Below are 13,158 nucleotides of genomic sequence, written 5' to 3' on the forward strand. Positions count from 1 at the left end.
GTTGTGGGATGAACAGTGGTGTCTGCTTGCTCCAGATGGCTGATAGCTCTTAGGGAGAATGACCCCTGATCTCCTCCTGATGACCTCCAAGTGTATAGTCATTCGCAAGCAGCTAAGTCTGGCATCTATTTGGGGAGACAACTTGGGAGAAATCCTTCTGTTTCCCACAGGTTTTCTCCCATCATCCCCTGCACTGGTTTCCTCAGGCCACCAGGACCCTGTGGCTTCCAACCAGTTGCCATGAGTCCTGTCAGTCGAGGCTGGAAGGTCGTCATCAAGGTGTGGGCACCAGGACTGGTCCTCTGGCTGGCCTTCCAGCTCCTGCGGTGACCAGGGTCCTTGGTTGTGGTTGCAGCCCCCGGCCTGGCCTTCACCCAGCTGCTCCCCCTGTGTCCACCTCCTGTCCCCTTCTTACAAGAATACCTGTTATAAAGGCTGCAGGGCTGTAGACATGATACTCGTGTTAGGGGTCATCAAGTTGGCTTCCAGCCACCATGACCCCATGTGCAACAGAAGGAAGCACTGCCAGGCCTGCGCCCCACGCGGGGTCCTCTGCTGGGCCCGTCCCTGTGGCCTGGGGCTTCCTCTGTGTCGCACCTCTCCACATTCCTGCAGATGATGCCCGCCATGACAGCGTGGCCAGTATGTGACGCGAAGCTGGGGAGACGGATGTGCCTTTTTTGGAGAGAAACACGGATCAACCTGTGACGTGCCCTTAGTCCCCATGCATAGCTCCCATCACCCCACTGTACAGACAGGCACACCAAGTAGAGCAGGATGGGACCAGGGGGCCATTGTTGTGAAATTGTGTACTGCTGGCCCGGGTGCCCTGCTTCTCTGGTCCTGGCCTGTGACTTGGTGGGCCCCTCAGACTGGGAAGTGGCTGTGACTTGGTGGACCCTTCCAATCAGATCCCAGCCGCCCTTCACTCTTGTTGGCAAGCTGCTCTCCCGCAGCTGAAGAGCTGCCACCCTTACACATGAGCAGGTGGCTGCCTCCCTCCCAGTCACAGAGGCCTTCTGGTCCAGCCTGGCCTGAGCCTGCCTCTTGTGAACAGGCTTTCCTGCAGACCTGGCCTAGATCTGGTTGCTGTGTCGTCTAATGTCCAGTGCTTTTAAGGCCACAACTTGGGCCTGTGGTTCTGGCCTGGCATGGAGTGGACAGCTCCAGGGGTCCACTGCTTCTTTCTGCCGCCCCCGTCTGCACTCGCTCAGTACTGCCTCTCAGGCGTCCTCACTGATCCTGCCCTGCCTCAGATGGGCTCACAGAGCTGGCGCCTGGGGGCTGCAGTGGTCTCTGGGTGCTCCTACCCTGAGTCTGAGCTGCACTTTGCTTGCAGGCAGCATGGACCCCAGCACCCCTCCTCCGATGAACCCTGCCCATCCGCCGCCCCAGGCCCGGGCCCGGCTCAACGCCACTGCCTCGCTGCCGGAGCAGGACCTCGAGGACCCCCGAGCAAGGCCCGCCCAGAGCCCAGGTGAGAGCAGGCAAACCCAGTGGAGGCCCCCGTGGCAGGGGCCTGGATGGGAGGACAGTGTCCCCAGAGCAGCTCTTATCTGCACCAAGTAGAACCAGGGACTCAGGTGGCCACAGGGTACTATACTCCACCCCCACCTCTGTCTGATGTTGGGAGGAAGAGATGCCCACATAGGTCCAGGGAGAGGATTCTGGGCCTTTTCCCTCCAAATCCTGACTGAATGCCGCCCCCATCCCTACCCCAATGACCCCCCTTTTGAAGTTTCTCCGGAGAGTCCCCCAAAGCTGCTCAGGACCAGTTCCTGGAAAAGATGAGGTATGGGGCCAAGGCTGAATAGGGCAGCCCCACAGCCCTCCCATCCATCCATCCATCCATCCATCCATCCATCCATCCATCCATCCATCCATCCATCTGTCTGTCCAGCATGGGCAAAGCTAGCCATGAGAAGGGGTTCACAGCCTAGGGGTACTGAGGAGCTAGGGGTAGGTATGTGCAACCTCGGGACCGGCCAGTGATGAGCTGTACCCTAAGGCGGGTCCCCAGCCGGCTCTGAGCCCAGGGTGGTGACAGGAATTGTCTGCTTGTGATTCAATGACATACAAACACTGTTCCACTGTGGGGTTCCCCGCCATCATATATTCGCCTGTGGTCTAGCTATCACTCTGACCAGGTCCAGGAGGGGACCCAGTGCCCGCTCTGCCCTCGCCCAGCTCCTGACGCCACCAGTCCAACAGTGCCCTGCTGCAGATGCTTTGTGTGCACGGGCACGACACGTGGCCTCTCGCCTGACTGCTGTCACTCAGCAGCGTGTCAGTCTCCATCTGCCTCCCTTACCCCTCACCTACCTGTGGCTCTTGGGTGGTCCCCACCTCGGCCGTGAAAACACCACAGAGAGCCCCTGCCTCTGATGACTGGGCCTGAGAGTGCGGGTCAAGTGGTCAGTCTGTGTCGTCATGACTGGGCCTGAGAGTGCCTAGTCATGGAGTGATCATATGTTTTCATGAGTAGGACTGAGAGTGTCGGGTCACATGATGATAGTTTACTTGTTAGTAGAAGCCTTGTTCCCTGAATGTCCACCAAAGGCTGTGGTGTAGGCCGGGGCAGAAGCAGGAGGAGGGGGCGGGGCTGTCCGTGGACCTGAGCCTGTGGGCAGTGGCGGGGCTGGTGCCTTTGTAGGGGCTGGGGAGGCACACAGGCTCTGTTTCCATGTTCTGAGTGGCCCGTTTGTTCTGCCTGCCTGAACCCACCCTGGGCCCCCAGAACTCAGTGTTACTTCTGAGAGGGGTGCCCCCTATGAGAAGACCTGAGGGCACAGCGGATGTCCACTGACCACCAGTGGACAATCAGGGCCCTGCTGGCTCCTCAGGACATCCCTCCTGGCCAGTGCTGGACGAGCCCTGGAGGGCCAGGGAGCATGGCCTGCTGCCCTCAGGTGGCCACACCATGGGTGGTGCCAGCATGGACCCCATATGGGCTTCACTGGGCCCCCCTGCAGCAATGACCTGCCTGCTGGTGGTGAGGCCCCACCATCGCCCCAACATGGTCTCTTGGCCGCAGTATGGGCCTTGAGTGATTCGTTTGTTTCATCTCCTGTCAGAGAAGTCCTGGTCTCTCAGTGAGCCCAAGAGCAGGAGCGGTCACATCCCAAGGGATGGACTCCGGGCACTCCCTCCTGTGGCTCCCCTGGGCAGCACTGCCCTTCTCTTCCCTGGTTTCTCTCTGCATCTCCTGAGGGGACCCTGCTGGTCCTCAGGGAGGGGCCTGGGCAGGGGTCAGAGCTGTGGGGTTGTGTGTGTGTGGGGGGGTGGGGGGCAGAGGATGGGGCTGCCTGATGGGCCGTGGGGTCCTGAACAGATGGCAGGCTGGGAGCAGTGGAGAGAGGACAGAGCTGTGGGGTCTGGTAGGAGGAATCGGGGCATGGAGCGGGCAGGTCCTAGCACCCTCCCCTCAGACCAGCTGGGCAGTCACTGCAGGGTCCTGCCCTAAGTGTCCACTGCGCCCTTTGTCCTCCAACCCCAGCCACGCCCCATACCTCAGGGCCCTCCTGCAGGAAGCCCCCAGGCTAGCCCAGAGATGGTGTCAGGTGACAGCTGCCCAGACAAGTGAGTCCTTCACAGGACTGAGGCGGCCAGCCGAGCCCAGGTACAGCCAGCCTCCCACTGCCCCAAGAGGTGTTGGCCTCTCCCAGGCCTCTCAGGTCCGGCCCCGGGGCTGAGTGCCCTCCCAGGCAGGCCAGGCTCACAGGGCCATCCATCGCGTTTCAGTGTTTGGGAGGGAGAACACGGCGCCCCCCTTCGAGGAGATCCTGGAGAAAGCCAAGGCCGGGGACCCGAAAGCGCAGACAGAGGTGAGGACTGCCCGCCCGCCCCATGTGCACGCACCAAGCCCTCCGCCCCAAGTGCAGTTCCGCCTTGTGGCGTGGGACACCGGCCCTGGTACGGGCAGGGTACCCACGAGCCCTGGCTCTCCAGGGGTCATTCTTGCCACTGCCCACAGCGTATGTCGGGGGCCAGTGTCCTTGTTCCTCCAGCCGGCCCCCAGGGGCTCCCTCGGTGCCTGAGGACAGGCAAGGCAGGAGACCCCGGGGACACTGGTGTCTGCTGCACAGCCGCGTGGGGCCCCTCCCCTGGTGTTCACGTCTGCTCCCACCCACGCTCTGTGGACTCCCTCCCTCATCGGGCCGTCCTTGTCCCTCACGCCCACACTGGCACTCCCTGTCACTCCAGGCTTGAGGACCTCCCCCCGTATCCTCACTGGACCTCCTCTTACCACACACCATACTCTGTGTCCCGTCCCCCCACCCACACACACACACACACTGTGTCTCCTCACACCCAGGCCTGTGCCTCTTTCTCACCCACATCCGACACCCTCACACTATGCCCCCCTAACCCCACACTTGGTGCCTGACCCTCCCCCACAGCCCTGCCCGAGTGCTCCCTGCTCCCTGCTTCCTGCAGGTGGGGCGGCACTTCCTGCGGCTGGCCTGCGAGGGGGACGAGGAGCTCAACAGCTGCACCGCCGTCGGCTGGCTGGTCCTCGCCGCAAAGCAGGGCCGCCGGGAGGCCGTCCGACTGCTGAGCCAGTGCCTGGCAGACAGGAAAGGTGGGTGTGCCCAGCTGGGGTGCTGACCACCCCCAGGCAGCGCCCTCAGGGCCCGTCCCCCTCCCGGTCTACCCCCACCCCCACCGCTGTCAGACACGTGATGGGCTCCTGTGAGCGCCCTGCCCCAGCTGCCCCACCCCACGGGAGGGACACGCCACCCGCAGGCCTCGCGGTCAGCATGCTGCATGGCAGCACCCATGGGCTCCGCCCATTGTCAGAGTCCTGTGGTCAGTGCCCAGAGGTCAGCACCCCTCAGTCAGGGCAGGTCTGAATGGACAGCCAGGCCCCCTCTGCTGGGATCTAAACTTGTTGGAGGCCCTGGCCCCAGTGGAGAGGGCCACCAGGCCATGGACTGGGTCAGGAGGCCACTCCCCAAAGCCTCCCCTCTGCCTGGGCAGAGCTGCTCACAGGCTGTGGGGGCGTGTGCCCCAGGGTGGCCTGGGGCGGTGGGGGGGCCCGATTGGACCCAGCACTGCCCCCTCCGACGCTGACGCTGGCACAGGAATCACATCGGAGAACGAGCCGCTGGTGCAGGAGCTGACATCCGAGACGGAGCTGGAGCGTGTGGTGCGTAGGCTGGCTCGCGTCATGTACTGGAGGCTCAACCCCGCGAGGGAGAAGCAGGTGGCTGTGTCCGAGCTGCTGGAGAATGTGGGCCAGGTTGATGGGCATGGTGCGTGAGGTGGGGGGAACCACGGGGCGTGGGGGGGATGCCAGGGACAGCGCCAGGTCTCACCCACCCTGTCCCCACAGAGGGCGGGGCCCAGCCTGGCCCTGTCCCCAAGTCCTTACAGAAGCAGAGGCGGATGCTGGAGCGTCTGGTCAGCAGAGAGTGTGAGTACTGACCCACCTCACCCCTTCCCAGATCTCTGCTGGGGCCCAACCCATGACCCACCTCACCCCCAGGCCCTCACCACCAGACCCTGCTTCTCCCCCAGATGTGCTGGGGGACCCACCCACCAGCCTACCCAACCCCAGATCTGTCACCCAGACCCCGCCCACCACTTCCTCTCCCAGACCTGCCCTGACCCCGCCCACCAACCCACTTCCCCCAAAATCTGCTAAGAGGCCTCTTGCCCCCTTACCCCCTGCGGGCATGTCATAGTGGGCTGGAGGGCGGCTCCATTTGGGCAACTCAGCCAGAGTTCGCTTTGTGGGCATGGGGCACCCAGAGAGTCAGCCGTGGTGGGAGATGGAGGAGACCCAGACAGAGGTTCCAGCAGGGCTCAGGCTGCAGGGGGGCTTGGCAGGAAGTTTGGTGTCATCCAAAGAGCCCTCCAGTCCCCTGCACCCCTGCCAGTCGGCTCAGCAGGGCAGGGAAGTGTTGTCCGAGAGGCCTGCGTCCCACCCTGCGTTCCTGGGGACGCTCACCCTCTCCCGCTGCAGCCAAACGCTTCCTCACCCTGGACGACTTTGTGGAGATCACCAAGAAGTACGCCAAGGGCATCATCCCCCAGGACGTGTGCCTGCAGGGCGAGGACGAGGACGAGGACGATGAGCTGGCTGGGAAGAGCCCCGAGGACTTGCCGCTGCGCCTGAGGGTGAGGCCATGCCCCTATGGGCGCCCTGCAACACCAGGGGGAGGCTCCCACCAGTGAATGGGCCTGTGTCTCAGTGGGGGGCCAGAGCACTGAAGGGCAGCCAGTTGAGTGGTGAGTGAGACGCCAGACGGAGCCTGGCCTGGCCTGGACTCGGGGATGGCCCTCACGCCCTCGGCAGGCCCACTGGGGGCATGGTTCAGCTCTTCCACCCTCTAGCTGGACCACTCTTCCCACAAGCCCTTCCCAGATGTCTGTTTTGTAGCTTTGCTGCCAGTCTGTGGCGTGCCTTTCCTTTCTAACGGTGCCACTTTGAAGAGCCAGGTTTTCAGTTTCTAAATGAAATTGGACTTAGGGTTTTCTTCTTACGTGGACTCAGGTTTGGGTGGTTGTATCTCAGAAGTAATTGTCACACTCAGGTCACCTGGATTTGGCAAAGTGGTTGGATTGCCAACCACAAGGCCAGCAGTGTGAAGCCCCCAGCCGCTGAGAGAACCTAACCTGTAGCCCCGTGCAGACAGCAGGGACGACAGAGTGGTCAGATGACGGAACAGCTTATGGCTGTCAGGGCCCCGGCGGCGCAGTGGGTCTGCGTTGGGCAACTAACTGCAAGCTCAGTGGTTTGAAGCCGCAGCCTTGGGGAAAAGACGGGCCTTTCTGCTCCCATAGAGAGTGACCGTCCCGGTCTACACTGTCCTGTGTGGTCGCCAAGTCGCCATCGACCCGACCTGATGGCCTGGCGTCTTTCCGGTGTCCTCTGGAAGGTGTTCCCGTGGCTGTCAGAGACCCCAGTTCCGTATCGGGCGCATGGTGCTGCAGGTGGAGGCCGGCTGTCCCTGGACCCTGTGTGGGACAGGGTGGGTGGCCTTTGCTGCTTTGTCAAAGATGAGCTGATTGTCCCTGGGGTGGTCTGTGTCTGGGCTCACTAATCTGCCCCGGGGTCTCGTTTATTCTCCCACTAACACCACCTTGTCCCAGGCCAGCTCCCCTCCGCAGTGTGGTGGTGGCTGGGCTTTCCATGTAGATGGTAGAGAAAGCTTGTTCAGTCCCACTAAGGACCTCCCTGAGGTTCTGACTGGGATTGCACCAGACTCGGAGGTCATGTTTGGAAGAGCTGACAGTCTTCCTGTCCACAATCGTAGATTGTTTGTGTTGATTCCTGTCAGCAGGTTTGTCATCTTCTCCTTCAAAACAAACAAATGAACCGTTGCTATGGATTTGGTGCTGACCCGTGACGGCCCTGGGCATTCCCGAGAGTTGCTCCCGGGGAGCGTCTTCACAACAGTGGGGGTGCCTTGCTGTAGGGGGTGAACTGCCACACTCGATTAGTCCACAAGTGCTTCCCTGTTGGCACAGGGCTGGTTCCTTGTGTAGCCTCGGAAACGTGAGGTGAATGTCAGAATTCTGCTACTGTGGTGCTAATGTCAATGGAATTGTGGCCTTTCCCATTTTAATTATCCGTGACTCTAACATATTAACCTTGTAGGAATCCTGCCCCTTGCTGTCGTCAGAGCTCTGGTCCATTGTGTTCTGGGAGCTCTGGTCCATTCCCGAGGCAGTCACGCCATTTGTCAACAGAGGCGTGTGACTGTTCCTGTCCACTCTTCAGGGGTGTCGCTTCTTTGTCTAACGTGCACTCTGGGACAGCCTTGGACAGCAGTGGTGAGGCAGCCGCCTTGTCTGTTCCTTTCCACTCTTCAGTGGTGTCGCTTCCTTGTCTAATATGCACTCGGGGACCGCCTTGAACAGCAGTGGTGAGGCAGCCGCCTTGTCTTGTTCCGATCATCAGGACACGTGCCTGCCACCACGGAGTCTGATGCTGGTTGTGGGTCTGTCCTTGCTCTTTATCAGGCCGAGGAACTTCTCCTCAAGCCCTCGTTTGCTGGAAATCGTGTGTGTGTGTGTGTGTGTGTGTGTGTGTGTGTGTGTGTGTGTGTGTGGCATCTTGATAGGATCACGATTTTCCTTCTCTAGTCTGTTGATAGGATGGAATATGTTCAATGGTTTGTGCAACCAGCCTTGCACATTTGCACAAAATCCCATGTGGTGGGACGGATGTCTCACGTACTTCGGACACGCTGTCAGAGAAAGGGCAGCATGCTGGGTAAAGTGGAGGGGCGGCAACAAGAGCAGACTTCACAAGATGGATGGACTCTGTGGCTGCAACGACGGGCTCAGACGTGTGCAGTGGGTGGCTAGCGCAGGACTGGGCCGTGTTTTCTTCGGCTCTGCACAGCAAAGCTATGAGTCACAGCATCAGACGACAGCGCTCCTCTTGTGCAACGTTGGCTGCGATCTGCTGACTGTGTTCACGAGAGGGAGCGAGCAGTCTCTGGTTTTTCTTGCTGGTCATGTCTTGGGGCATGAGGTAGTGCCGGACGCTTAGGATGAGTTGGGTCACATGAGGCCCATCTCCTAACCACGCTCACAGACTGTGAACCCACTTCCGCTCAGGGGGACCCTGTAGGACAGAGCAGGGTGACCCTGTGGTTCTCCTTGACTGTAAATCTCCACAGGAATAGAAAGCCTCCTCATTCTCCAGGGGAGCTGCTGGTGGTTTCAAACTGCTGACCCTGCAGTTAGCAGCCCAGCTCGCCACCCTCGCGCCACATCAAGCCCCTCTTCCTTCCTGAGCGTTCTCCTGGATTATCTGAAGTCCACGCAGCCCCTCCCGCGTTCTTTGCCCAGAGCTAGTGCAGCGTGGCTGCCTCCGTGCTGCTCCTCGGTGACGGCCGGGCTGCTGAGTTCAAAGTGAGATTTTCATAGGCAGCATACTGCGGGGCCTTGTGTTTGCATCCACTCGACAGTATGTCTTTGACTCGGGGTGCTGAGACCGTTGGCAGACAGTGGCATACAGTGCTCTCCCTGCGGCCCACCTCCCAATGGAGGCCCATGGTAGGAGCACGGCCAGGCAGGCTGCCCCCTGTGCCGGTAGCTGGTGCGTGGAGCGGGCAGTGTGCAGGGCAGGGCCTGAGTCCTTGTCCATGCTCACAGCCCCTCTTCCCCCTGCCCCCCAGCTGGTCAAATATCCCCTGCACGCCATCATGGAGATCAAGGAGTACCTGATCGACTTGGCCTCCAAGGCGGGCATGCACTGGCTGTCCACCATCGTGCCCACCCACCACCTCAACGCCCTGCTCTTCTTCTTCATCATCAGCAACCTGACCATCGACTTCTTCGCCTTCTGCATCCCCCTGGTGGTCTTCTACCTGTCCTTCCTCTCCATGGTCATCTGCACCCTCAAGGTCTTCCAGGACAGCAGGGCCTGGGAGAGCTTCCGCACGCTCACCAGCCTGCTGCTGCGCTTCGAGCCCAGCCTGGATGTGGAGCAGGCCGAGGGCAACTTCAGCTGGAACCACCTGGAGCCCTACGTCCACTTCCTGCTGTCCGTCTTCTTCGTCATCTTCTCCTTCCCCGTTGCCAGCAGGGACTGGGTCCCCTGCTCCGAGCTGGCGCTGGTGGCCATCTTCTTCACGGTGACCAGCTACGCCAGCCTGGGCACCTCTGCCGAGCCCCACACCCGCCGAGCGCTGGTCACCGAGGTGATGGCCGGCCTGCTGTCGCTGCTGCCCAGCCTGCCCTTCGAGTGCCAGCCGCTGAAGCTGCTGGGCCAGGCCCTGTTCCGAGTGCCACTGGGCCGCCTGGTGGTGCTCAACGTGAGCATGCCCTGCCTGCTCTACCTGCACCTCTTCTACTGCTTCTTCCGCATGGCGCGGCTCAGGCGCTTCAAGGGCACCTACTGCTACCTGGTGCCCTACCTGGTCTGCTTCATGTGGTGCGAGCTGGCGGTGGAGCTGCTGCTGGAGTCCACTGGCCTGGGGCTGGTGCGCGCCTCAATCGGCTACCTGCTCTTCCTCTTCGCGCTGCCCGCCATGACCATCGGGCTGGCCCTCATGGGCCTGCTGCAGCTGGGACGCTGGGTGCTGTCACTGGAGCTGACCAAGGTGGTGGCCGTCCTGGCGGCCTGCGGCATCCCGCTGCTGCTGCGCTGGGGCCGCGGGGCCCGCGCCTCCGTGTCAGATGCGCTGCGGTCGCTCACGCGCAGTTCCGTGGTCAAGCTCATCCTAGTCTGGGTCTCGGCCGTGGTGCTCTTCTGCTGGTTCTACGTGTACCGCTCAGAGGGCATGAAGGTGTACAACTCCACACTGACCTGGCCTCAGTACAGCGCCCTGTGCGGGCCGCGCGCCTGGCGCGAGACTAACATGGCCCGCACGCAGATCCTCTGCAGCCACCTGGAGGGCCACCGGGTCACCTGGACAGGCCGCTTCAAGTACGTGCGCGTGACAGAGATAGAAAACAGCGCCGAGGCGGCCGTCAACATGCTGCCCTTCGCCGCGGGCGACTGGCTGCGCTGCCTGTACGGCGAGGCGTACCCGGCCTGCGGCACCCAGGGTGCGCCCACCGCGGAGCCGGAGCTGTGCCGCCTCTCGCTGCTGGCCAAGCACCGCTGCCACATCAAGCGCTTTGACCGCTACAAGTTCGAGCTCACGGTAGGCATGCCGCCCGGCGGCCCCGAGGCGGAGGACGACGTCACCAAGGACATCGTGCTGCGGGCCAGCAATGAGTTCCGCGCCGTGCTGCTCGGCCTGCGCCAGGGCAGCCTCGTGGAGTTCAGCACTGTGCTCGAGGGCCGGCTGGGCAGCAAGTGGCCCGTCTTCGAGCTCAAGGCCATCAGCTGCCTGAACTGCCCGGCCCAGCCCCTGCCAGCCCCCCGGCACGTGAAGCTGGAGCAGGACTGGCGCGGCTCTGCCCACGGCGCCCTCAAGTTTGCCTTCAACTTCTTCTTCTTCCCCTTCCTGTCAGCCGCCTGAGGGCAGGGCGCCCCGGGGCCCTGGTGTGTATGAGGTGTGCATGTGGGTGTGTGTATGTATGTGTGTTTTGGGGGGTGTGTGTGCGAGTTGCGTGCCTGGTGCGTGGGTGTGTATATGCGTGTGCGTATAAATGTGTGCACATGTGGGCGCTTGTGATACATGTGCAGGCCTGTTCGTGGTGTGTACCTATTCATGAGTGCACGTGTGGGTGCTGGGGGGGTGTTTGTGGTACGCCTGCATGTGTATCTGAGTGTGCGTGTGTGATGTGTGCACGCGTGTGAGTGCACACACGAGCTCACATTGGTGGGTGAACCCAGGCTTCCCGACCTGCACACACCCCGTTGACATGCACCACCCCCACACCCACCCACCCACCCACCGTGCCACATGCTGCTTAGTCCCTAGGCCTCCCGTGGGCTGAGTAGCAGGAATGCCACCCTATCCCAAGAAGCACTTTCAAACCAACTGACTGCGCTGTGACACACACACGGCTCCCGAATCCCCAGCGGCAGGCCATGCTGGAGATGGGCAGGTCTGCCAGTGCCCATCCAAGGTCGGTGTGCCACGTGGCTGTGATGTGGATGCTGGACCACACCAACACTAGGACACACTGAGAGGAAATGAAAGAAGAGCCCTTGTTCATCGTCTCAGTCAAGCCTCTTCTTGGCCCCAGGGCCACCTGCGGACACTCGGCAGGTGTGTGTGTGTGTGTGTGTGTGTGTGTGTGTGTGTGTGTGTGTGTGTGTGTGTGTGCACGTGCCCAGGCAACGAGTTAGACAGCAGGGCAGCCTGGGGCAAGAGTGTATCTTGTACCGAGGGCCAAGAGCCTTCCTGTCCAGGATCAGCCCTGTGACCCAGTGGCCCTTGTTCTGCCAGCCCTCGCTCAGGACACAGTCCAGGGGGCAGCAGGGCTGCCCCTACCCCGTCTGTCCATTCTCAGAGAGCCAGGGAGGAGGGATTGCGCCCCTTTGTCTCTTCTCATGAGGAGGTCTGGGATCACAGGAGCAGGGGCAGGGTCCTGCCCCGGCCACACCAGGTAGGATTGACCCCGCTCTACCTCCCTCACCCCCTCTAGCCTCAGCCTCTCCACCTGCAAGGCCCAGGGCCTGCCTGGCTGGCCGGAGTGTAGGCAAGTAGGTTTCCCTAAGGGGCCGGCACTCTGAGCAAGCCCTCACTGGTGGTGAGGCCACCCCGGCCCGCTGCAGTGAGCTCCGCCCGCCGCGGGTGGTGAGACCTCAGGCTGGACCACCCAGTGGGGACCTGGAGGCTTTGCCTGCAAACCCCTCCCCAGGCCCAGTGCAGCCCCTCGGGGGGTAAACAGGACAGCAACCAAGCTGTCCACCACAGTCCCCACAGAACCAGCACTGGGGCATCCGTGACGTCCCACCTGATGCCCTGTGAGCCTGGCCCTGGCAGCTGTTTCCAAGGGTGCAACTTGGTCAGCCCAGGACCCCAGTTCACGTGTGTGTGGCGGAGGTAGGGGATGTTACAGGGAAGGGAGCAGAGGCTGGAGGGCCTCCTGGAGGAGGTGGGTGAGGAGGCTTGGAGCTGTGAAGGTGACCCAGCTGCAAGAGACAGGGTTGGCCTCTGTCCTGGGAGCAGCTGGGCACCCACTGGCATGGACAAGATGTGGCTGACTGGCTCAGACCCCTGGACCCGTGCATAGCTGCAAGTGCCCTCTGTCCCTCACCCTCACACCCCCAGCCGTGTTCACAGGACCCTGGGGTCAGAACTAGTGTGGGCAGGTGCTGTCAGGGTCCTCAGCCCTCACCAGGGCCCCACTCCTCCACCCCCTGCCCCGTGAGGCCCCTGGGGCACTGCCCATGGGGCTCAGCCTGGGATCGTCACAGGAGCAGGTGACTGACATTAGCAGCCTGACTCTTCAGCCCACGCCACCAGGCCCCTTGCAGCCACAAAAGAATGGGTACGGAGATGAGATGTCAGCCTGCCAGTTTGAATGGCAGGGGGGGTGGGGCCTGCTGGGTCACGGTAGAGCACCCCATTAGCAGCCCCCAGAGAGCAGACACGAAATCCCAACAACACCAGATCCCTGGTGAGACCAGACATGGTTCCCCCTAAGATCGGGGACAAAATCCCAACCAAAGCCATGCCCCTGGCCTCCCGAGCAGACCGCCACGTCTTTCGTGGGGGTCCAGCAGCCTGGTGGTCGCAGCGGGCGCTTAGCCACTATGCCAGGAGGTGGTCTGCTGGCGTGCCAAACACTTCA

General features: G+C 61.8%; 1 protein-coding gene across 1 annotated transcript; it reads left to right on the plus strand.

Annotated features, from left to right (window-relative positions):
- Positions 1-1,341: 1,341 nt before the first annotated feature.
- Positions 1,342-11,301, plus strand: WFS1 (wolframin ER transmembrane glycoprotein). The gene is made up of 7 exons (XM_004715083.2): positions 1,342-1,477; positions 3,742-3,824; positions 4,438-4,582; positions 5,085-5,255; positions 5,336-5,416; positions 5,969-6,123; positions 9,138-11,301. The coding sequence occupies exons 1-7, from the start codon at positions 1,345-1,347 to the stop codon at positions 10,929-10,931; spliced, it is 2,562 nt and encodes an 853-aa protein (XP_004715140.1). The 5' UTR covers positions 1,342-1,344; the 3' UTR covers positions 10,932-11,301.
- The last annotated feature ends 1,857 nt before the right edge of the window (positions 11,302-13,158 follow it).

Source organism: Echinops telfairi, unplaced genomic scaffold (assembly GCF_000313985.2).
Source record: "Echinops telfairi isolate 266 unplaced genomic scaffold, ASM31398v2 ScPeMD7_28;HRSCAF=97, whole genome shotgun sequence".
In the NCBI taxonomy this organism is placed as follows: Eukaryota; Metazoa; Chordata; class Mammalia; order Afrosoricida; family Tenrecidae; genus Echinops; species Echinops telfairi.